This window comes from Pongo abelii, chromosome 20, assembly GCF_028885655.2.
Source record: "Pongo abelii isolate AG06213 chromosome 20, NHGRI_mPonAbe1-v2.0_pri, whole genome shotgun sequence".
NCBI lineage: Eukaryota > Metazoa > Chordata > Mammalia > Primates > Hominidae > Pongo > Pongo abelii.
In genome coordinates this window covers 48,905,636-48,927,758 of record NC_072005.2, presented here as the reverse complement: position 1 = coordinate 48,927,758, position 22,123 = coordinate 48,905,636, and the positions used below count along the sequence as shown (strand labels likewise).

Sequence of the window (22,123 nt, the reverse complement as noted above, 5' to 3'; positions counted from 1 at the left end):
ATTGAGAGTCTAGAAATAAGCCCTCACACTTATGGTCAATTGCTCTTTCAAGAGGGTGTCAAGACAATTTAGTGGAGGAACAGTTCTCCTTTCATATGATAGTGCAGAAACAACTAGACAACCACATGCAAAACAGTGAATTTAGATAACTCTACCTCCCACCATATCAAACAATTCTCTAAAAAAAACTAATCAGTGAGATAAATATAAGACCTATAACCATAAAAACATCTTAATATAGACATAGAGGTAAATATTGATGACCACAAATGTGCAATAGGTTCTTAGATATCATACAAAAGCATGAGAAACAAGAAAAACAAGATAAATTGGGCTTTATCAAGATGTGAGCCTTTTGTACATCAAAGGAAATTACCAAAAAAATAATGAATACACACAGAATGAGAGAAAATATTTGCAAACCACATATAGGCAGTTTTCATGTACAGATAATATCAAGAACTAGCTACAACTCAATAACAAAAGGACAAACCATCCAATTTATAAATGTGCAAAAGTCTCAAATAGACATTTCTTCAAAGAAGATATACAAATAGTCAAGAAGGACATGAAAAGATACACAACATCATTAGTCATTTGGAAAACACAAAGGCAAAGCTGCAGTGAGACACCACATCACACCTACAAAACTGGCTACCATTCTTTTAAAATGTTACATAACAAGTAGCAGCATTATGTAGAGTTTGGAATCCTCATACATTGCTGGTGAGAATATAAAAAGGTACAGCTGCTAGGAGAAACAGTTTTCCTGTTCTTCAAAAAGCTAATCATACAATTCTCATTTGAAACAACATCCATTCCTAGGTATATACCCAAAGAATTAAATCCGGGGACTCAAACAGGTACTCGGATGGGAATGTTGATTGCAGCATTATTCACAAAAGATAAAATATGAAAACAATCCAAGCCCTTATCAACACACGAATAAATAAATATGGTGACACGTACAACAGAATGTTAATCTGCCATAAAGAGGAATGAAGCCCTGACGCTCGCTGGAACATGCATGGACTTTGGAAACATTATGCTAAGTGAAATATGTCAGAAACAAATAACATAATTGCATAATTCCATTTATATGAAACATCAAGAATAGGCAAATTCATAGAGACAGAGAAGAGATGATCAAAATCTAGGGTGGAACATACAGGGAGTTATTGTTTAAAAGATACAAAGTTTCAGTTTAAAATGATAAAACTTTTCTAGGAAAAATAGTGGTGATGGTAATTTAACACTGTGTATGTGGTTAATTTCACTTGATTGTGTATTTTAAAGTGGTAAAAATAGCACATTATTCACAGAAGTGTGAAAAATAGACTTCTATTATATAATTCATCCAGGCTAAGGTGTGTGTATGGCAGCTGAACCCCATGAATACATCATCTGACCCAGTGTTTTAATGAAAGGCATCAGTATTTCAATCAAGTTAGCTGGAAGCTCCTGTCCCCAGGAGAACCAGAGGCCCCAGAATGAGAGCTCCAGCAGAGGAACAACCAGCACAGGGTCCCATAGGGCAGCCTCAATGTCAGGCCCTGGATGGCGTGTGAGGCTACAATGATACAACCACAACGTGAAAATGTAAGTATTTTTACTACTTACAGACACTAGGGAGCATTCGGCACACCTGGAGACCACAGACACAGAGGTCAGTGAGCCCAGGCAGGGAAGAGAGAAGAGACCGGTAAGCCAATGGCTTTATTAAGTCCAGGGTGTTATCTGACAGGTTTCCAGCAGGGAGCTTTAATGGATGTGTTGAAAGCAAGCAGCAAACACTGGGACCAGGAGCTCACGCTGTGACAGAGAGGTGGTCACTTTAAATGTGAGGGCGAATGTCAGAATTATCAGTTTAAGGAAAGCAGCAGGAGAGAGGGGAGCCCAGCACACCAAGCAGGAGAGATGCCTCGAAGATTTTATCTCTGGCCACCAACTGGAGCCACTTGAACCAGATACAGTATTGAAAACTGCCATGGTGACCAAGCCCTGCCTTTGCTTTGAGGCAAATAAACTTACACCTTCAAAAATGAATGCCAAGGCAACATGACACTATGAGATTCATGACATCCAGGGACACCAGCAGGGTGTGGTACTGTGCCCTGGAGTCAGAATCCTGGGTTCTGGTCCCAGGGGGTGAGAAAATGAAAACGACTTTTCCCTGCCCCCCTGACATTGATCTTCCCACCCTGCTTCTCGCTCTTCTGCTCGCAAGCCCACGAGCACTGCTAAGCCGCAGACATCACTGCCCCCAGCTTTCACAGAAGCTGACAAATATCTGCATTTGGGACATCTGATTGTGAAAGAGGGAGAACAGTAAAAGTAGAGCCACAGAGACTGGGACTCACGGGGCTGGAAGGTGATGGAGCTGTAACATAACATATGTGTGACCTCGTGTGAAGTGTGCAGATTCATGTGGAATAAAACATGCAGCCTGGCCTGGGATTGCCGCCGTTCACCCTTCCCTCCCTGTCCACCAGTGGGCGACAGACTCCCTTCCAGCCTGGAGCCTTCCCAGGGGATGCCAACCTCCCTCAGCGGAACCCACAGCCCAGCAGGGTCCACCCTCACCAGGGTCACTTCGGCCCAAGTCCTCAGCGCCCTCCATGCTCCCCACACGGACTCTGTCAGCTCCTCCCTGACCTGGCGGCCGCCAACCCAACACCACTCCCTCTGCAGGTAGCTCCTGCCCCACACACCTGCTCCTTCCCTGGGCCCAGCTAAAGGCATCTCCCAGGGCAGCGCTGGTGCACGCGACGCCACACTGGGAGCTTTCCCCTCGTGACCTCCCTCCATCCTCATCAACTCTTTCTGTCACTGCTCCCTAAATACCCACCCCTGCTCCATCTGTCCTGTTCTCTGGGGCATCCCAGGCCAAGCCTAGCGCTGACACAGAACAGCGGCTGCTTGAGGGCCCACAGCCTCCCCGGGAATCAGCCAGGCACCCTGTGACCTGCCGGCCCGCTGCACCCCGGGGGGCTCAGAGCGCGTGTGATGGTCACACACAGGCATCATCCGGGATGTGGCCACCTACCCCCAGCAGTCCCTTGGGAAGACAGACCTCTCCTGTGTGCTTGTGGGGAGAAGGGGGATGTTATTACTCTTTGCTCCCAGAACACAACTCACCCCCACACGCCCTCTCAGCTGTGAGCAACGTCCCTCCAGACAGGCTCTCCGGCCACTGCCTGTTCCTCCTCCACAGAGAGCAGCTTGGCCAGGTCAAAACCCTCAGGACAGACCCCTGGGTACGTCAGCACATGGAGGGCTGAGCCCATCACGGCCACGGAGTAAGTCGGGTTGAATCTCTCCAGCTCTGAACCCCTGCTCTGTCCCAGGCTCCCCCTCCTGCGTCTCAACGAGCCATGTCCCGCGGGGTTCCTGGGTAACTCCCCACTTCCTCCTGCACCACCACGGGGAAGGTGTGGTGACCACAGGACAGTCAGCTGGGCAGAGAAGAGAGGACACCAAAGACGGTCAGGAAGAACATGAGAAACCCTGAGCTCCAGCTCAGCCTCCAGACCCCAGGGAGCCATAGAGTGACCGAGAACTTTCCCTTTGACTAAGGGACTCACAGACTCCACTGAGCAACCAGCACAGGCCTCTCCTCCCAAGAGACATGAGAGATTCACCCTGCACACCTCCAGGAAGGACAGTTTCCTCTGGGACACCCAGGTCCTGAATGTCCATCCTTGGAAGCTGCATCCAAGCTAGACATGGTTAGAGAAAGGAAGGGTCCCTCTCACCAGGCAACACACAGCTCACCCACAGCACAATGGGGCGTCACTGTGACATGGACCTTGTGCAGCTCCAGCCTCCTGCACTACAGGGGAGAGCCAGATGGGGATGAAAGAGGGCAAAGGGCATGAATTGCACCCCGACCCAGAGCCATGGGGACAGCAGGAGGCTGAGGACCAGGACTGTGCTTGCTCAACCTGCAGGGTACGTGTGTGACTGTGTGGGTCTGTGTGCCTTTCTTGTGTGTGTGTCTGCACAAAATGTGTGTTGAGGTTTGGTGAAAGAATCACTGCTGAAACAGGCAGAGGCCCCCACAATTCCCAGGGACCTGAAACACAGACAAAAGGAAAAATAGAAGGAGGGACAAGGAGGCAGGACTGAGAGAGGAGGGGACAGAGAGGTGTCCCGGGCCTGACCCCGCCCATGAGCCTGAGAAGTGCTCCTGCCCTGGGAAGAGGCTCAGCGCAGAAAGAGGAAGGACAGCACAACTTACAGCCGTGCTCAGGATGTTTCTGGATCCTAGGCTCATCTCCACAGAGGAGAACACGCAGGCAGCAGAGACCATGGGGCCCCTCTCAGCCCCTCCCTGCACACAGCGCATCACCTGGAAGGGGCTTCTGCTCACAGGTGAGGAGAGAACTTTCTTGGAGAGGACAGGAGGAGGAAGCAGAGTGACTGGATGGGGACTGCTGGAGACGATGGGGTTCTAAAAAGTAAAGGAAGTCAGCGCTTTGGGAGGCTGAGGCGGGTGGATCACGAGATCAGGAGTTCAAGATCAGTCTGGCCAACACAGTGAAGCCCAATCTCTACTAAAAATACAAAAATTTAACCAGGTATGGTGGTGTGCTCCTGTAATCCTAGCTACTCGGGAGGCTGAGGCAGGAGAATCACGTGAACCTGGGAGGCAGAAGTTGCAGCTAGCCGAGATGGCACCACTGCACACCAGCTTGGGCGACAGTACGAGCCCCTGTCTCAAAAAGAAAGAAGAAAAAAAGGAAACAAGGCTCTGTTGGAGCCTGGATAGGGGAAAATACACCAGAGAGGGACAGGAGTAAAAATAGGAAAGTCACGTTGAACCGGAATTGGTAAGAGGTAGGAAAATCTGAAGTGTTCTGTTTTCCTGATTAATCATCACGGGACACCACATTTTGAAAAATGATAATAATAACTATATCAGATGACACTTCAAATAAAAATATAAGCAGGGCATGAAACACTGTCCTCAGCAAAAAACCTCAACAATTGGGGGGAAAAAAAAACACCTAGGGTGTGGACGGCCCTGAGAACTCTGACATCCACAGGAGTCTGCAGCCTCTTCCAGGCACTGGGGTGCAAACAAGATCACAAAAGTCCCTGTCCTCACGGAGCTCACGCGGTCATGGGGAGGAAGACAGACATGCAAAGAGATCTAGAATGTGAGGTCAGGTGTTGACAAGAACCCTGGAGGGAACAGAGCAGGGAAAGGTCAGAAAGGGAAGACCCAGGGTCTCTGAAGGAGGTGTCAGAAAAGAAGTCTAAGGATGCCCTGATGTGAGCAGGACCTGAGGGCAGTGTGGAGGGGGCCGTGAAGACCCCTGGGGAAGAGGATTCCAAACAGAAAAATGCCAATGTCAGAAGTGTTGAAGGATTGTGGGTCATGTTGCTGACCTTGACCTAGTAGGACAGCAGGACACACACACATACACACATACCCCTTTTGTATGTGTGTGTGTTTGCATGTGTCTCTTCAAAGCTGAGGATTGAAGAGACCTTCTCAGGACCCAGGGCCCCATCTTTTCACCACAATACATAGGTCTCAATATTGACTGATGCTCTCTCCACCTCCTAGCATCACTTTTAAACTTCTGGAACCTGCCTACCACTGCCCAAGTCACGATTGAAGCCCAGCCACCCAAAGTTTTCGAGGTGAAGGATGTTCTTCTACTTGTCCACAATTTGCCCCAGAATCTTGCTGGCTACATCTGGTACAAAGGGCAAATGACGGACCTCTACCATTACATTACATCATATGTAGTAGATGGTGAAAGAATTATATATGGGCCTGCATACAGTGGACGAGAAACAGTATATTCCAATGCATCCCTGTTGATCCAGAATGTCACCCGGGAAGATGCAGGATCCTACACCTTACACATCATAAAGCGAGGTGATGGGACAAGAGGAGAAACTGGACATTTCAGCGTCAACTTATACCGTGAGTGATTCCACATGATCCCTAGGTGTTGGGGGGCAGGGGTCATTTCTACTTCACACACACAGGGTTTTCAGGCCTGGACTCTGCCTGCGTCACTCTCTGCAGTATGTCCCATGCCGCAGTTTGGGCATTTAGTGCATGACACACACAGAGGAGACAAATTTCAACAGATCAGAATTCCTTTCCGGCATCCAGACCATGCAGACACTTGCTGCAGAGGAAGGACAGTCTGATGGGGGGAATCAGCAGGAGGAGATCAGTCTCAGCCAAGCACCTCATGCCCTCTTCATAAATTTGACCCTGAGAAAGACGCTGGAGAACTGAGTAGGGCTTCGCCTGAGGTGCCGCATGAGATACTCTCAGAGAAGCTCAGCTCTAGAAGCCTCAATCCCAGACCGCTGTTCCTAAATCCTTGCTCCAGATAAAGCTGAGGAGCCTGTGCCAGGGCTGGGTTGTGGCTTCTTGGGCAGGGCTTACTGGGACCAAGGATTTACCAGCTGTCTGAAGACTGTGTCTCCTGGAGCTACTCACCAGCCAGGGCTCAGCCCTCAGAGCCTCATCTGGGCAAGGACAGAGCTTTCTTCACCTGACCCTCAGAGTGGAGAGGACAGAAATACAAGCTTTGTAGGCCATCAGCCAACTGTCTTGGTAGGCTTAGGACAGTCCATAGAAAATCTAATGTCCCCAGAAGCAGAAACAGAAGAGAGAAGATGTACCTGGCAGCAGCTTGTCCACAGGGATCTGAACTAAAGGTGCTTTCTCATGGAAGCAAATTAATAATAAATGCTGTTTGTGTGAACACCTCCACTGTGCCAAGCATTAGGTCAGGTGACTGTGAATAATTTAACATTTATTCACAGATAGCATGAAAAGCCACAGTCCATTTGCCATTTAGCTTATTGGATTGAGAGAAAACTGAGGCAGAGGGAGGCGCAGTCACTGAACCAGAGTCACACCAACACAAAGGGGAGACCAGGGTCACATGAGGTCTGTCTGCAGCCACAGGAACATCCTCTCCTCCACCAGAAGTAAGGGCTTACCAGGTGCCAAGGACCCCATAGTCATTTATTAGCTCAAGTCCTCTCTTCTTAGGCATCCAAACCTCAGAGGAGTGAGAGCAAATGGTCAGCTGATTAGTCTGTACTCCAGAACTAAATCACCTCCCTCAACCGTCAGTGTCAATGCAAAAAAAAGTCCAGGCCTCCAACTCAGATCTTATCCCCCATCACTGAACCTGAAATCCTGTGTTTCCCAAAGTGCCCATGTCACTCTCATGAGAGGATCAAGGAGAGGACATTGTTTTCTTTCCCCACTCACACCCTGCACCAGCACAGGCCCAGCAAGAGACACACACTCAGGACCTCTCACATAACAAATTAAGAAATCGAATGAAGAAATGAATGATCCAAAACCTCTTTAGAGACTGGATCTTGGATGCAGAATCCTAGGAGGTTCTAGCCACACCTGTCCCTTGTCCTTCAGAGGCTGACACCCATGTTTCATCCCCCCACTACCTCTTGCCCCTAAAGCAATCCCACCTCATGTAATTCTGAAGCCCTTTGGCCATGGGAGGGTTCTCAGGGCTCCTTGGTCCTGGACTGTGGAACTGGGGGCACCTGGTCCCTGGGGTCTCTGAAGTCAGTGTCTCCCTCACTGCTCACTGCCATGGTGTCTCTGCCTCTCTCTGCTTCTCTGTGTCCCTCATCTTCCTCCCACTTCATTCTGACTGGCAAGCCCTGTCCTGCACAGCTTCTTCCTCCACCCCTAGGCCTTCCCCAGACACTCCCTCTAACTAGGCTGGCTGTTCCATTCCCTTCCCGCTAACACTGTGGCCTGGCCCACCTCCCAGGAAATAGGAAAGGCACAGAAATCATCTGGATTTGCCACTTCTACCAGGCTTCACCTCGAGCCAATGTCCCCAGGTCACTAAGAGAAATCTTCCACTGTATTCCCATCCAGGGCTCTTTCCGTTTGTGAGGCTGACCTGTGGACAAGACCATGGGACAGGGATAGGCAGTTCCTCCATCCACTTTTGTCATTGCCAGACAATTTCTTCTAGCCTCCTGCACGAAAAAAAAAAAAAAAAAAAAAAAAAAAAAAAAAAAAAATTATCGAAATGGCGGTTTGTAGTAAAGAAATATTTTAATGAATCCAAGTCTGCCAAACAGGAGGACAGAGGTTTCTTATTACTCAAATCAGCCTCCCCAGTGGATCAGGGGTTAGAGATTTTCAAGGATAGTTTCAGGGGCACATGACTAAAAAATAAGTACTACTGATTGTTTGGTAATGGAATCATGCGGGCAGAGGGAAATGATCTGTTTGTGCTTGAATCCACCTCTAGGTAGGGGCCACATGACTGGCTGAGCCATTAGTCATAGGTAGGGATGAGGTCAGCCAGTTGCCAGAATGCAAAAGAATGAGAAACATCTCAAAAGACGGATCTAACATTCTACAATAATGATGCTATCTATAGGAGCAATTAGTTACAAATTTTGTAAATTCTGGCCAAATGATATTGGAACAGTCAGGGATTATAGAAACTGTGCCAACATTTTAGCAGAATTCAGTTCCTTCCTATAATCTTAATCTCATGGTCTTTCACTAATTTGACAAAGGCAGTCCCTGGGCAAATTAAGGGTGTTAGTTTTATGGAGGAACTATTATCATTCTTGCTTCAAAGTTAAACTATAAACTAAATTTCTCCCAAGGTTAGCCTGGCCTATGCCCAGGAATGAGTGAGAACAGCCAGCCTGAGACTAGATGCCAAATGGACTCAGCCATGCTAGTTTGCTGTCACTGTTGTAATCTTTACATTGACTCACCAGGGTGTCAGAGGCTGGACAGGCCTCCAGTCCCTAAAATCCATGGGCTCATCTCACCCGTTTCACTCGTGACTCCATCCTCAACCTGCTATGGAGCTCACATTCTCCGTTCACATCACAGAGACTTCTGGCTTCCTGTCAGGCATATAACAAGCTTGGAATTTGTCACTCCGATCTAACACTAAGTAAAAAGCTAAACAAACTCAAAAGTCAACAACTCGTTAAAATCCCTAAGAGATGGCTGGGCACAGTGGCTCACGCCTATACTCCCAGCACTTTGGGAGGCCGAGGCAGGCACAAGGTCAGGAGATGGAGACAATCCTGGCTAACATGTTGAAACCCCATCTCTACTAAAAATACAAAAAATTAGCTGCGCATTGTGGCAAGCACCTGTAGTCCCAGATACTTGAGAGGCCTAGGCAGGAGAATGGCGTGCACCCGGGAGGCGGAGCTTGCAGTGAGCTGAGATCATGCCACTGCACTCCAGCCTGGGTGGCAGAGCAAGACTCTCTCTCAGAAAAAAAAAAAAAATGCTGTTAGAGAAATGAAGAATGCTTTTGATGCTTACTGGTAGACTGCACACAGCTGAGGAAAGAATCCCTAGCTTGAGGATGTGTCAATAGAAACTTCCAAACCTGGAACAGGAAAGTTCAAAAAGAGTGGGAAAAAAAAAGTGTGGAACAACATATTCAACTTCATATTTAATATTTTGTTTTGACAATAGCAATTTTTAAATTTTGTAGCTGTGGGACAACTACAAAGGCTGTAACATACACTTAATGGGAATACTGGTGATTTTGGGGACCAGATGGAGGTGGCCAGGTGGGTGCTATCTGATGGTTTAACTGCCTGTGCCTCATACAACTGTTTCCTCATGATGATGCTATTTTCATAACTTGGAGTTTTTCGGGTGGGGAGTCACACGAGCCACTGGCATCTCACTTAGACTCTTCCTAATACATACAAATGTAAATTTTTGTGGTATTTCCTGAACATAAGAGAAAATGAAGAAAGAATTTCACATACCTGTTTTGGGGTCCGCCCCATTTTGCCTAACTCTGCACAGAAATTAGAAGCAGGGAGTTCTTTCTATATTTACTAACATAACAAACATCACTTCTTTTAATTTGGCATCATTCCTCCCTTTATGTAATTGACACACTAACCAGTTCGGTCCTATTAACAGGACTCTCTTTGCTTAAGGAGTTGCTAATCTCAAATCACCTTTGCATCCTTCTTTGAGCATAATGTGATCCTGCTGGAATTCATGGCACACCTGATCCTTATTTTGGTCTCAAGAGAAATACTACTACCAGCAATTGATCTTAGATGTTTGGGCCATCAGAAAAAAATTCCACTTAAGAAAACATTTTAATGTGTCCTCCAATTTTTTTTGCTGTTGTTGTTTCTAGAGTCAGAACATAACATGAGGTCTAAACTCCTGACAATTTTTATGGGAAAATTACAGTATTACAAATTGAGCATCCCAAATCCAGAAATCCAAAATCTGAAACGCTCCAAGACTCAACACTTCTGACCACTGATGTGATGATAAAAAGAAGTGCTCACTGTTGCATTTTGGAATTTAAATTTTTCAGATTTGGGATGCTAAGCCAGTACATATACTGCAAATATTCCAAAATAAAAAAAAAATAGAAATCCAAAACACTTTGTTTTAGGCTTTCTGCATAAGGAACACTTTATCTGTATGAACTATAGGCATGAGGCTGTACAGGAGATCTCTAGAACCTCCTCATCCTACATAACTTAAACCGCACACCCATGGAACAACACCCTATTCCCCTGATCCCAGCTCCTGCAAACTACTATTCTACTATCTGATTTACCCTGGAATTCACTGATATGAGGTACATAGAGTACTCAAACTCAGGATCAGAGAGTAGAATGTCTAATGAGAGAAAATATCTGCAAGACTTCTTCCCAAATATTGGTCTAATATCCACCAAACACATATGGTCCATGAGGGACAGACTTCCATCATCAGTTCATGTTTGCCCCTTCCATCAGTCAGTTCTGCATTTGCAAACATCCACATGTATTTCTAGAAAAATCCACATGGTCCTCACCTGCCCTCTACAGGGGGAAGGGAGCACCATGGACCCAGAACAGGGAACATGGCATTAGTCGAAAGCTATCAGCTCTTCCCTGTCCCCTTCACTCTTTGTAGGTCATTCCTTGGACTCTGCTCTATCATTAGAGTCACTGGCTCAAATCAGTCACTCTGAGACACCTGGGAAAACTGCAGAATGCCCCACCTTGTGGCTCCATTGCCTGATGACTGAACTGACGTCCAGGCTTGAATCTGGTCTCCCCTGTGTTATTTCTGCTGAATACCCAGTCCCAGGCCAGGCTTTGCAGTACCCAAGGGGTTTAAGGACAAGGGGAAGTTCCATCATCCATCTCTAGGATGTCCTTGGAAAGGGAAGCTGCAGAGAAAACATACCTCAGGGGGAAAAGTAAGACTGAAACTAAGAAGATTCCAGCACTGCATGCTCAAAGTGAGGACCGCAAGGTGAGCCAGGCAGGCAGTTGGAGATGGAGGTACTCAGAGAGGCACCAGGGGCTGTGACTGCTGGTCCTGCGTCTTTCCATCACCCAATGCTGCTGCTCAATTCACACTTCAGAAAGTCTGTGATTCTACCACATAAAGCAGGCAGCCTCACACTCTATGAGCCCTCAGATTGCCATGCATCTGTCTTGTAACACACACACCTGCCATGGGCTTTTAAGCACTTGGGTGGGCTGAGAGGTGGGAAATGCAAATTCTGATTGAAAAATTCCTTTGGAGGAATCAAAGGTGCCACACAGGGCAATCTTCTCTCTGTTTTCTGCACAGGGGAGACTCCCAAACCCTCCATTTCCAGCAGCAACTTAAACCCCAGGGAGGCCATGGAGGCTGTGCGCTTAACCTGTGATCCTGAGACTCCGGATGCAAGCTACCTGTGGTGGATGAATGGTCAGAGCCTCCCTATGACTCACAGGTTGCAGCTCTCCAAAACCAACAGGAGCCTCTTTATATTTGGTGTCACAAAGTATATTGCAGGACCCTATGAATGTGAAATACGGAACCCAGTGAGTGCCAGCCGCAGTGACCCAGTCACCCTGAATCTCCTCCGTGAGTATCTTCTGTTCCACTGTGAGACAGGCTGGCATCCCAAATACACACGGCCAGAGGCCAGGCCTCTCAGTCCCTCTCAGGTCCAAGTACAGAGACCTTTACCCGGGACATCAAAGCTGGCCATGACTTTCTGCCCCAGGCAAGCTAGAGTAGGCCTAGGCTTCATCAACAATAGGAGAAAAGAGGCTACTTCTGTCATGGGAGACTCAGGGGCCACAGCTTTTGATGGGAGAAACAGTTGAATGTCTCAAGCTCCAAATCAGTGAACACAGTGGGGATTTGGCTGGGACTTCAGTGTTGCGACTTGGCTCACAGGGTCACTGTGACTGTGGCCCTTCCACAGACCGGGATTGTCCCTTCCCTCTGACAATATCCCCTGTGACTTTATTCTCTTTGCTCCACATGGCCTGGATGCCCCCACCATTTCTTCCTCACACACCTATTACCATACAAGGGAAGTCCCCAAGCTCTCCTGCCTCACAGACTCTCATCCGCTGGCAGAGCATTCTTGGCTGATTGATGGGAAGTTCCAACAATCAGCACAAGTGTTCTTTATCCCCCAAATCACTAAAACATATAGAGGGGTCTATGTCTGTTTCATCCATAACTCAGCCACTGGTGGAACAAATCTCATAATCAAGAAGATTATAGTTCCTAGTAAGTGGATCTCTGGAGCACTGGCAATATGTTTTCCAGTGAAGTCTATCTAGCTGTCAGGGAACAGCCACCTGCCCTCTGCAAAGGGACAGGGAAAATCAAAAACCCAGGACAGGGAATATGTTTCTGCTCCAAAACCACCAGCTTTTGCCTGTCCCCTTCACTCTTTCTAGATCATTCTTTAGACAATACACTAACAATGAACAATCTGAAAGGAAGTTAAGGATGGAATTTCAATTCACGTTAACATCAAAAGGAATAAAATATTTTGGAATAAGTTTAACCAAAAAGGTCAAATGATTATACCTTGAAAACTACAAAATATTGCTGAAAGAAATTAAAGATGATATCAATATATGGAAAGACATTTCATTTTCATGCATTGGAAGAATCAATATTGTTAGAAAGACAATACTACCCAATTGAGTTGCAGATTCAATGCAACCCCTAACAGAATCCCAGTAACATTTTTGGCAGAATTTAGAAAACTCTGTCCTAAATCTGACCTCACAGGCTCTTATTAACGACTGCCACAACACAAACACTGAGAAAAAGATGCAACCAGAAAAGGTGGAAAGTTCTGATGACATAGAAATTAGCAATCAGCCTTTCTCACATCCCAAAGCCTTCAAAAATATGCCAGTGCAGCATGGCCAGTATGGAATTACCAAAAACTAATCACCAAGCTAGAAACATGGTGAGAAAAAAAAAGGACAAGAATATATTTGGCTTATCACCTCCCACTTTTGCCTACTAATCTGATGCTGAAAAGAAATGCTAACTGAAGCATTTTAGATTTTGAATCTTTCAGATTTGGGATGCTAAACCAGGAAGTATATGACAAATATTTCAGAATCAAAAAATGTCAGAAATCCAAAACACTTTTTGTCCTAAGGCTTATGCATAAGAAATACTCAATGTGTGTGAACTATAGGCATCAAGCTCTACAGCAGATCTCTAGAACCTCCCACCTTGCGTAACTGAAACTGCACACCCATGAACAACTTCTGATTCTCCCCCCTCCCAGCTCCTGGCAACCAGCAGTCTCTTCTCACATTCACTCTGGAATCCACTTACATGAGGTCCCTAGAGTAGTCGAACCCATGGAATCAGAGAGTAGAATGTCAAATGAAAGAAAATACTTGCAAAACTTCTCTCCAAATTTGTCTCATATCCAACAAACACACATGGTCCATGAGGACCAGATATCCAGCAGTTCATTCCCACCCTTTCCACAAGTAAGTTCTGCATTTGCAAATGTCAACATGTATTTCTGGAAAGATCCACATGGTCCTCACCTGCCCTCTGCAGAAGGAGAGGAAACTTAAAGAACCCAGGACAGGGAACACGGTTCTGTTCCGAAGCCACCAGCTCTTGCCTGTCCCCTTCACTCTTTCTAGATCATTCCTTGCACTCTGCTCTATCTTTACAGGTCACTGGTTCAAGTAAGTCATCATGAAACACCTGCAAAAAACTGCCCCACCTTGTGTCTCCACTGCCTGATGACTGAACTGTCCTCCAGGCTTGACTCTGGTCTCCCCTGTGTTATTTCTGCTGAAACATCCAGTCCCAGGCCAGGCTGCTCAGTATCTTAAGGGTTTCAGGACGATAGGAAGTCCCATTATTACTCATCTTTAGAATGTCCTTGGAAATGGAAGCTGCAGAGACATCACATGTAGGGGGGCAAAGTAGGATGGAATTTGGAAGGGGCCCAGCAGTTGCACATTCCAGGTAAGGAACCCAAGGTGAGCCAGCCAGTCAACTGATTAGGTAGGGACTGGGAGGGGTACCAGGGGCTGTGAATCCCACTGATATGTCTGTCCATGACCCAACACTGCTGCTCAATTGACAGTTGAGAAAGTCTGTGCTTCCCTAAGACAGAGCAGGCGACATCACAGTCTTTGAGCCCTTAGATCATCATGCATCTGTCTTGTGACACATGTACCAGCTATTGGCTTTCAAGGACTCAGGTGGGCTGAGAGGTGGGAGATGTCATCTCTGATTGAAGGATACCTCTGGAGGAATCAAAGGTACCACAAAGGACAATCTTCTCTCTGTTATCCACACAGCGAAGCTGCCCATGCCTTACATCACCATCAACAACTTAAATCCCAGGGAGAATAAGGATGTCTTAACCTTCACCTGTGAACCTAAGAGTAAGAACTACACCTACATTTGGTGGCTAAATGGTCAGAGCCTCCCGGTCAGTCCCAGGGTAAAGCGACCCATTGAAAACAGGATCCTCATTCTACCCGGTGTCACGAGAAATGAAACAGGACCCTATCATTGTGAAATACGGGACCGATATGGTGGCCTCCGCAGTAACCCAGTCACCCTGAATGTCCTCTGTGAGTATCTTTTGTTCCTCTGTGGGCCAGGCCACCAGCTTAAATCCAAACGACCAGAGGCCAGGCCTCTCAGTCTCTCTCCGGTCCAAGTATAGACACATTTACTTCTGGACATCCGAGCTGGCCTCGACTCCCTGCCCTGGGAAAACCTGGGTAGGCACAGCCTTAACCAAGAATATAAGCGGAGGGGATGCTCTTGTCATGGGAGACTTGGGGCCCACAGCTTGTGATGGGAGAAACGGGTGAATACGTCAGGTTTCGGCTCAGTGAACATAGAGGGGGTTTGGCTGGGACTTGAGGTTGTTTCTTGGCTCAGAGGGTCACTGTGTCCCTTTAAGAGACCAGAAACATCCCCTTCCCTTGGATGATATCACCTGTGGCTTCATTCTCTTTGCTCCAGATGGTCCAGACCTCCCCAGAATTTACCCTTCATTCACCTATTACCGTTCAGGAGAAAACCTCTACTTGTCCTGCTTCGCGGACTCTAATCCACCGACAGAGTATTCTTGGACAATTAATGGGAAGTTTCAGCTATCAGGACAAAATCTCTTTATCCCTGAAATTACTACAAAGCACAGCGGGCTCTATACTTGCTCTGTTCGTAACTCAGCCACTGGCAAGGAAATGTCCAAATCCATGACAGTCAAAGTCTCTGGTAAGTGCATCCCAGCATCCTTGGCAATAGGGTTTTAGGTGGAATCTATCTGGCTTTCAGACAAGAGCCAGGAAAACATTTTTATTCCCAGACTGTGTCCCATGGACAGAAGCAAATCCCAAATTCTCCTCCTGTACCCTCCCAATTTGTCTCTACAGACTCTCTTCTCCTTGTTTTTCTGTTTTCTCATGGCTGACCTTGTGTCTGGCCTGAGAAAGGTAGGGAGGGGACTTTATCAGCCCTGAGCACTATGTGGTAGAAGAGGCTTCACAGAGGGACAAGAAGGAGAATCCTCAAGATCGAGTTGCTTCTCGCTCTCACCAACACATCCCCTTCTGCCACATCTTTGTTTTCTGGTACCTATTCCATGAGCTACAAGGAACATCTGAGGCTTTGAAACAAGCTCACACTTTTCCCCCAAATGAGAGGAGGAAGCCCCTTGGGTGAGGGAGGAGCAGCTCAGACTCTGCTTCCTGCTCTGCTCCGGGCTTCTCTGGTGACTGGCCCTGCCTGACTCCACCTGGGGTGGGACCAGCATGTGTGGAGAAAGGGCCCTGGTGGCCTACCCTGAATTTGGCTAAATCGAGCTGCCAGTTGAAGCCAAGCCTCCCCCGGGCCAGGCTGCAGGGAAATAAGAAGAGAGGGAGCCTCAGGGCAGACTCCTGAGCTGCGTCCTGGTTCTGAAGTCACCGGCTGTATGAGGCTTTGGGCACAGCACGTGGGACACAGCACGGAGGACAGTGACTTATGCAGAGCTGGAGAAATAGGGAGATTCACCCCTGGGGCTCTGCATGGCAGGAAAGGGGCAGTGCCAAAAAGTGTGTAATTATAGAGAGGGTAAGACTACCAGACACTTTATTTATATCTAATATAAGACTTACCATTAACTATTTCTGAGTGTGCAATTTAGTGTTGTGTAACCATCACACTATCCATTTCCAGAACTTTTTCCTCTTACCATATTAAACCTCTGTACCCAATAAACAGTAACTCTCACTCCTTCTCCCCCTAACCCTTAGCACCCACCATTCTACTTTCTGTCTCTATGTAACTGGCTATTCTAACTATCTTTTATAAATGGAATTACATAATAATTATCCTTTTGTGTCTGGCTTGTTTCAGTTAGCATAATATATTCAAGGTTCATCCATTTTGCACGATGTATTGGAATTTTATTCCTTGTTAATGTTGAATAACATTTCAATGTATAGATACACCTCATTTGCCTACCCACTTATATTTCAATGGACTTTTCAGTTGTTTCCATATTTTGGCTAGTGTGAGTAATGCTTCTCTGAACATCAGTGCACAAATGTTTGTTCAAATTTCTTTCAATTCTATGGGGAGTATGTCCAGAAGTGGAATTGCTGGATCAAATGATAATTTATTGTTTAACCTTTTGAGAAACAGCCACACCACTTTTAACAGTGGCTATAACATTTCCCATTCCCATCAGCAATGCACTAGAGCTCCAATTTTTCCATCTACTTGAAAATACCTGTTGTTTTCTGTTGCTGTCATTGTTGTTGTTTATCAAAGCCATCCTAAAGTGTGTGAGGTAGTGTAACATTGTGGTTTTGATTTGCATATCTCTAAGTATTCGTGATGCTGAGGAACTTTGCATGGGCTTATTGGATGTTTGTATATCTTGCTTGGAGAAAACTCTATTTTAATCCTTTGTTCATTTTTTAATTGGGTTTTTGGATGTTTGCTGTTGTTGACTTGTAGCTTTTCATGTATTCTGGAAATTAATTTCTTATCACATATATAATTTGCAGATATTTTTATCATTTTATGGGTTGCCTTTTTACTTTCTTGATAATGTTCTTCGATATATAAAAGGTTTTGATTTTTATGAAGTCTGATTTATCCATTTTATTTGTTGCCTATGCTTTTGTTTTTACAACCAAGAAATCAGTGTGAAATCCAGTATCATGAAGCTTTTCTTCTAAGAGTTGTATAGTTTTTGCTGTTACATTTAGATCTTTGATCTATTGTGGGTTAATTTTTGTACATGGTGTTAGGTAAAGGTTCCACTCTTCTTGCCCTTGGATATCCAGCTTTCCCAATATCATTTGGTGAGAACACTGTCCCTTCCCCATTGAACGATCTTGGCACACTCGATGAAAATCATTTGGCCATATATGCAAGCATTTCTTTCTGAGCTATTATATTTCATTAATTTCTATGTCCTCCTTTATGCCAGTACCACACTGTATTCATTACTGGGGCTTTGTAGTAAATGCTGAAATCAGGAAGTGTGAGTCCTCCAACTTCATTCTTCCTCTTCAAAGCTGTGTGTCTACTTAGAGTCATCAGATGCAATATCAATTTCAGGACAGATTTTTCTTTTTGTGCAAAAATGTCACTGAGATTCTGATAGGAATTGTAATGAATCTTCAGCTCACTCTGGGTAGCACTGTCCTCCTAACAATATTGAGTCTTCCAATTCATGAAGACAAAATGTCTTTCAATTGATTGATATCATTTATCATTTCTTTCAGCAATATTTTGTAGATTTCAGGTATAATCATTTGACCTCTTTGGTTAAACTTATCCCTAAATATTTTATTCTTTTTGATGTTAATATAAATTGAAGTTTTTTTTCTCTTCAGATTGTTCATGGTTAGTGTATTGAAATACAACTGATGTTTGAATGTTGATTTTGTATTGTGCAACATTACTGAATTTATTTATTAGTTCTAATAGGTTTGTTCCTTCTTTAGGATTTTCTACATATAAGTTCAAGTTATCTATAAACAGAAATAATTTTACTCCTTCCTTCCAATTTGAATGTCTTTTTTTAAATTCTTGCCGAATTTTTCTGACTAAACTTTTCAATACTATGTTGAACAAAAGTGTCAAAAGCAGGTATCCTTGTCTTGTTCCTGCTCATACCGGGAAAGCTTTCAGTCTTTCTCCATTGAGTATGATGTTAGCATTGGGTTTTTTACATATTGCCTTTATGTTGAGGTGGTTTCCTTCCATTCTTAGAATGTTTTTATTATGAAAAAATACTGAATTTCATCAAATGCTTTTATTGATTCAATCTTATTACTGATTATAGATCTATTCATATTTTTGTATGTTTCTAGGAGTTTGTCTATTTCATCTAGGTTATCCAATTTATTGGCATAGAATAATTTATAGTGCTTTCATAATCATTATTTTATTAGAATTGGTAGTAATCGCTTCGTTTTTCTTTCTTTTTTTTTTTTTTTTTTTTTTTTTGAAGAGAGAGAGACAGGCTCTCAGTAGGCCAGCCCAGGATGGAATACAGTGGTGTGATTATGGCTCACTGCAGCCTCACCCTCCTGGGCTCAAGCAATTCTCCTTCTTCAGTCTCCCAAGATGCTAGGACTACAGGTGCATGTCAACATGCCCAGCTAATTGGTTTTTTTATTTTTTTGTAGAGACAGCATCTCTCCAGGTTACCTATGCTGGTCAAAACACCTGGTCTCAAGAAATCCTTCTGCTGTGACCTCCCAAAGCGCTAGGATGAAAACATGACCCACCATGCTCAGAGTCCATTTTCATTTCTGATTTTAGTAATTTGAAACTTTTCTCTTTTTTTCTTAGTCAATCTAGTTAATGGTTGTCAATTTTGTTGATTTTATTTTGAAGAATCAACTTTCGGTTTCATTAATTTCCTCTATACATTTTCCATTCTCCATTTTATTTATATCCACTCTAATCCCTATTATTTCCCTCATTCACTGTGCTTGGGTTTAGTTTGTTCTTCTTTCATATCCTGAAGTATTAAAATAGGTTGTTGACCTGAGATCTTTCTTCTTTTTTAATGTAAGAGTTTACGGTTATAAATTTCTTGCACAAGACTCAACTTCTCTGAACCTCTGAGTCCTCACCTGAAAATTGCAATGAGAGTGGTTTCTTCGTACCATTCTTTTAAAGGTTTAATGCAGTCAATGAAACAAGATGCCACACACAGAGGAACCAATGTCAGCTGCTATATTACTACCATCATCATGAGCCTTGAGGTCAAATAGTCCTAGAATCAAATCTCAGATCCACCTGTCACTAGCCATATGACACCAGGAAAGGTTTTACACCACGCTAAGCTTCTGTCTTTTCATCGGCAAAATGGAAATTATGTCTACCTGACAGGGGTATTGTATGGATTAAATGAGATACAGGTAAAGTATTTAGCACAGGGCCTGGCACATACGAAGTGCCCCTCAACAGTACCTACCTTTTTCCATATACATGGAAAAAGAGGTAACACATAAAACACTAGGATATGGTTACTGACTACTTGTGGGAGAGAAAGAAAAAAAGTTAGGTGCAAAGAATCAAGCGTGGTATGTTAGCTTTACCAAATGAGATGCATCCAAGATGGGATTAGACATAAAAGATAATTTATCAGGGAAGACACCTGTGAGGGAATGTGGGGCAGGCATGAAGGTAGTATGGGAGAACCCACAGACCACTATGCAGAGCTGATTCCTGTGAAAAAGAAAGAGAAAGAAGTTTTAGTTACCAATGCAGTTCTAAGAGTTTTTACAAGGCTGACGGGGAATCCTCCAGCCAGTCACCCATTAGAGTTAAAGACAGCCTCAGAGAACTACGCTTGCTTTCACACCCTTGCTGGGAGCCTGTGGGAAAGAAGCTTTCTGTGTAAAGGAGGTAGTGAATTTGAAATGCACTGACCTGAGCCTTCTGTCAATCAGGTCCCTGCCATGGAGACCTGACAGAGTCTCATTCATGACTGCCACAACAGAGACACTGAGAGAAGGAACAGGCTGATACCTTCATGAAATTCAAGACAAAGAAGAAAAAAACTCAATGTTGTTGGACTAAATAATCAAAACGATAATGTTTTCATATTTTTTTATTTGAAAATATGCTGATTCTTTGAATGTTTTATTCTCCAGATTTATGAACTTTTTTCTTGAGCAACTGGTAAAGTATACTTTTGTAAACAAAAATTGAAACATTTGCTTTTGCTCTCTACCTGAGTGGCCCAGAATTAGGAAACTATTCATGAGTATTCATATGTTTATGGTAATAAAGTTATTTGCACAAGTTCAGTAAGAATCTGCTCTCTTTATAACAGGACACATTTGAAAACATTGGTTATATTACCAAGGCTTTGACTGGGATGTTATATTTGAGAATATACATAGAATAAACCCATAGGGAATGCAGGCAATGTTTGAAGTTGGCCTTGGTTTGGCTTCCTAGTCTCAAGAGGTTTTTGGAAGTTTAATCTGAGATTCTTATTAAAAACTTCTAGCAAAGCGAAGTTTAAGAGGAGCCTCTATGGTCCATGGCTACTCTTGCCACACTTAGGTAAAAAATCTGGGCAAGTTCGGTGAGACTCAGTCTATTTTGCAAACAAATTCATCCTACTGGAATTATCTTTGGTAAAAATAGAGACTCCTATAGACAGAAAAACTAGTTGAAAAGAAAAACCATAGTACACCTGTTACCAGATTGAACCACTGTTCATTATCTTTGTGTATTTATAATCCACTGGTAGACTGGACCCTGAATTCTTTTAGTTCTTCCAATTCAATTTTCTCCAATGAAATCATTAAGAACAAGAGCGGCTCTGTTCCTGAAGCCATATAAGCTGGAGGTGGACAACTCAATGTAAATTTCATGGGAAAACCCTCGTGTCTGAAGTGTGGGCCACTAAGAGCTGACCAAATTTTCAACACCATAACTTAGAGACACTCAAACTGCAAACCACGACAAGTTGATGACTTTACACCACGGACAGCTTTTCTCAAGATGTCAGAACAAGACTATCAATCATGATGACACTGTTATCTCTCTTAATTTGTCCTTGCTTATGCCTGTCTCCTTTGCTTCCCAGAATAATGCTGTACTTAGGATTTCACAAGAAGTAGCTTCTGAGAGTAACTTAACACAGTCAGGTATATCATGTCAACCACACTTCTTTTTTTTTTTTCTAAGATGGAGTTTCACTCTTGTTGCCCATGCTGGAGTGCAATGGCACAATCTTCGCTCACTACAGCCTCCAACCCCTGGGTTCAAGTGATTCTCCTGCTTCAGCCTCCCAAGTAGCTGGGATTACAGGCATGCAACACCATGCCCAGCTAATTTTGTATTTTCAGTAGAGACAGGGTTTCTCCATGTTGATCAGGCTGGTCTCGAACTCCCGACCTCAGGTGATCCACACGCCTCAGCCTCCCAAAGTGCTGGGATTACTGGCGTGAGCCACCACATGCAGCCCACACATTTTTACATAATAAGACATCCTTTAGTCCACCCAAAGGCTGACATTAGCCGCAACTGTAACACAACTTTTTCCTCAAATGTATGGAGCTTTTTTTAGGCTTCCAATTCTATACTTGCCTATTCTCACTCCCTGTTTTAATTTAACATAGACATGCAATGCTAGATAATAGAATTGCTCTCTACCAGCTAAACGGGGGTAGCCTGTGCAGTTATTGACACTTCTTGTTGCACATGGATAAATACATCTGGTATTATAGAGAATCAGTTGTAAAAATCAATAAATGTGCTGCCTGGTTAAAATGACTAGGCTCTTCTGGCTTCTTCTTTGATCTATCC

At 44.5% G+C, this 22,123-nt stretch overlaps 1 protein-coding gene and 1 long non-coding RNA gene across 9 annotated transcripts in view; one reads left to right on the top strand and one right to left on the bottom strand.

Moving 5' to 3' along the window:
- Nucleotides 1–3,968: 3,968 nt before the first annotated feature.
- On the top strand, nucleotides 3,969–20,610 carry LOC100449123 (pregnancy-specific beta-1-glycoprotein 6). Of its 6 annotated transcripts, none has more exons than XM_063720118.1 (6): nucleotides 3,972–4,374; nucleotides 5,576–5,941; nucleotides 11,621–11,899; nucleotides 14,629–14,715; nucleotides 15,308–15,562; nucleotides 20,251–20,610. In XM_063720118.1, the coding sequence occupies exons 1-6, from the start codon at nucleotides 4,254–4,256 to the stop codon at nucleotides 20,286–20,288; spliced, it is 1,146 nt and encodes a 381-aa protein (XP_063576188.1). In that variant the 5' UTR covers nucleotides 3,972–4,253; the 3' UTR covers nucleotides 20,289–20,610. The 6 variants fall into 6 exon arrangements, with proteins under 6 accessions (XP_063576190.1, XP_063576188.1, XP_063576189.1 ...); XM_002829303.6 differs by having other exon boundaries at nucleotides 3,979–4,374; nucleotides 14,629–14,907; XM_054540561.2 differs by lacking the exon at nucleotides 20,251–20,610 and adding an exon at nucleotides 18,976–19,112 and having other exon boundaries at nucleotides 3,979–4,374.
- Nucleotides 16,927–22,123, bottom strand: part of LOC134760718 (uncharacterized) — a 93,456-nt gene continuing 88,259 nt past the window's right edge. For 2 of the 3 annotated variants that reach the window (XR_010138630.1, XR_010138629.1), the window contains 2 exons: nucleotides 20,231–20,329; nucleotides 16,927–20,026 (listed from right to left, as the gene is read on the bottom strand). This is a non-coding gene — a long non-coding RNA (uncharacterized LOC134760718). The remainder of the gene's footprint in view (nucleotides 20,027–20,230; nucleotides 20,330–22,123) is intronic. The other variant, XR_010138631.1, reaches the window with a different exon arrangement.

Coding starts and splice junctions, on each gene's coding strand:
- LOC100449123 (XM_024237478.3), top strand. CDS start 4,254: ATGTTTCTGGATCCTAGGCTCATCTCCACAGAGGAGAACACGCAGGCA. Junction 4,375..5,575: donor GAAGGGGCTTCTGCTCACAG/GTGAGGAGAGAA, acceptor TCCACCTCCTAG/CATCACTTTTAAACTTCTGG. Junction 11,900..14,628: donor AGTCACCCTGAATCTCCTCC/GTGAGTATCTTC, acceptor TTATCCACACAG/CGAAGCTGCCCATGCCTTAC.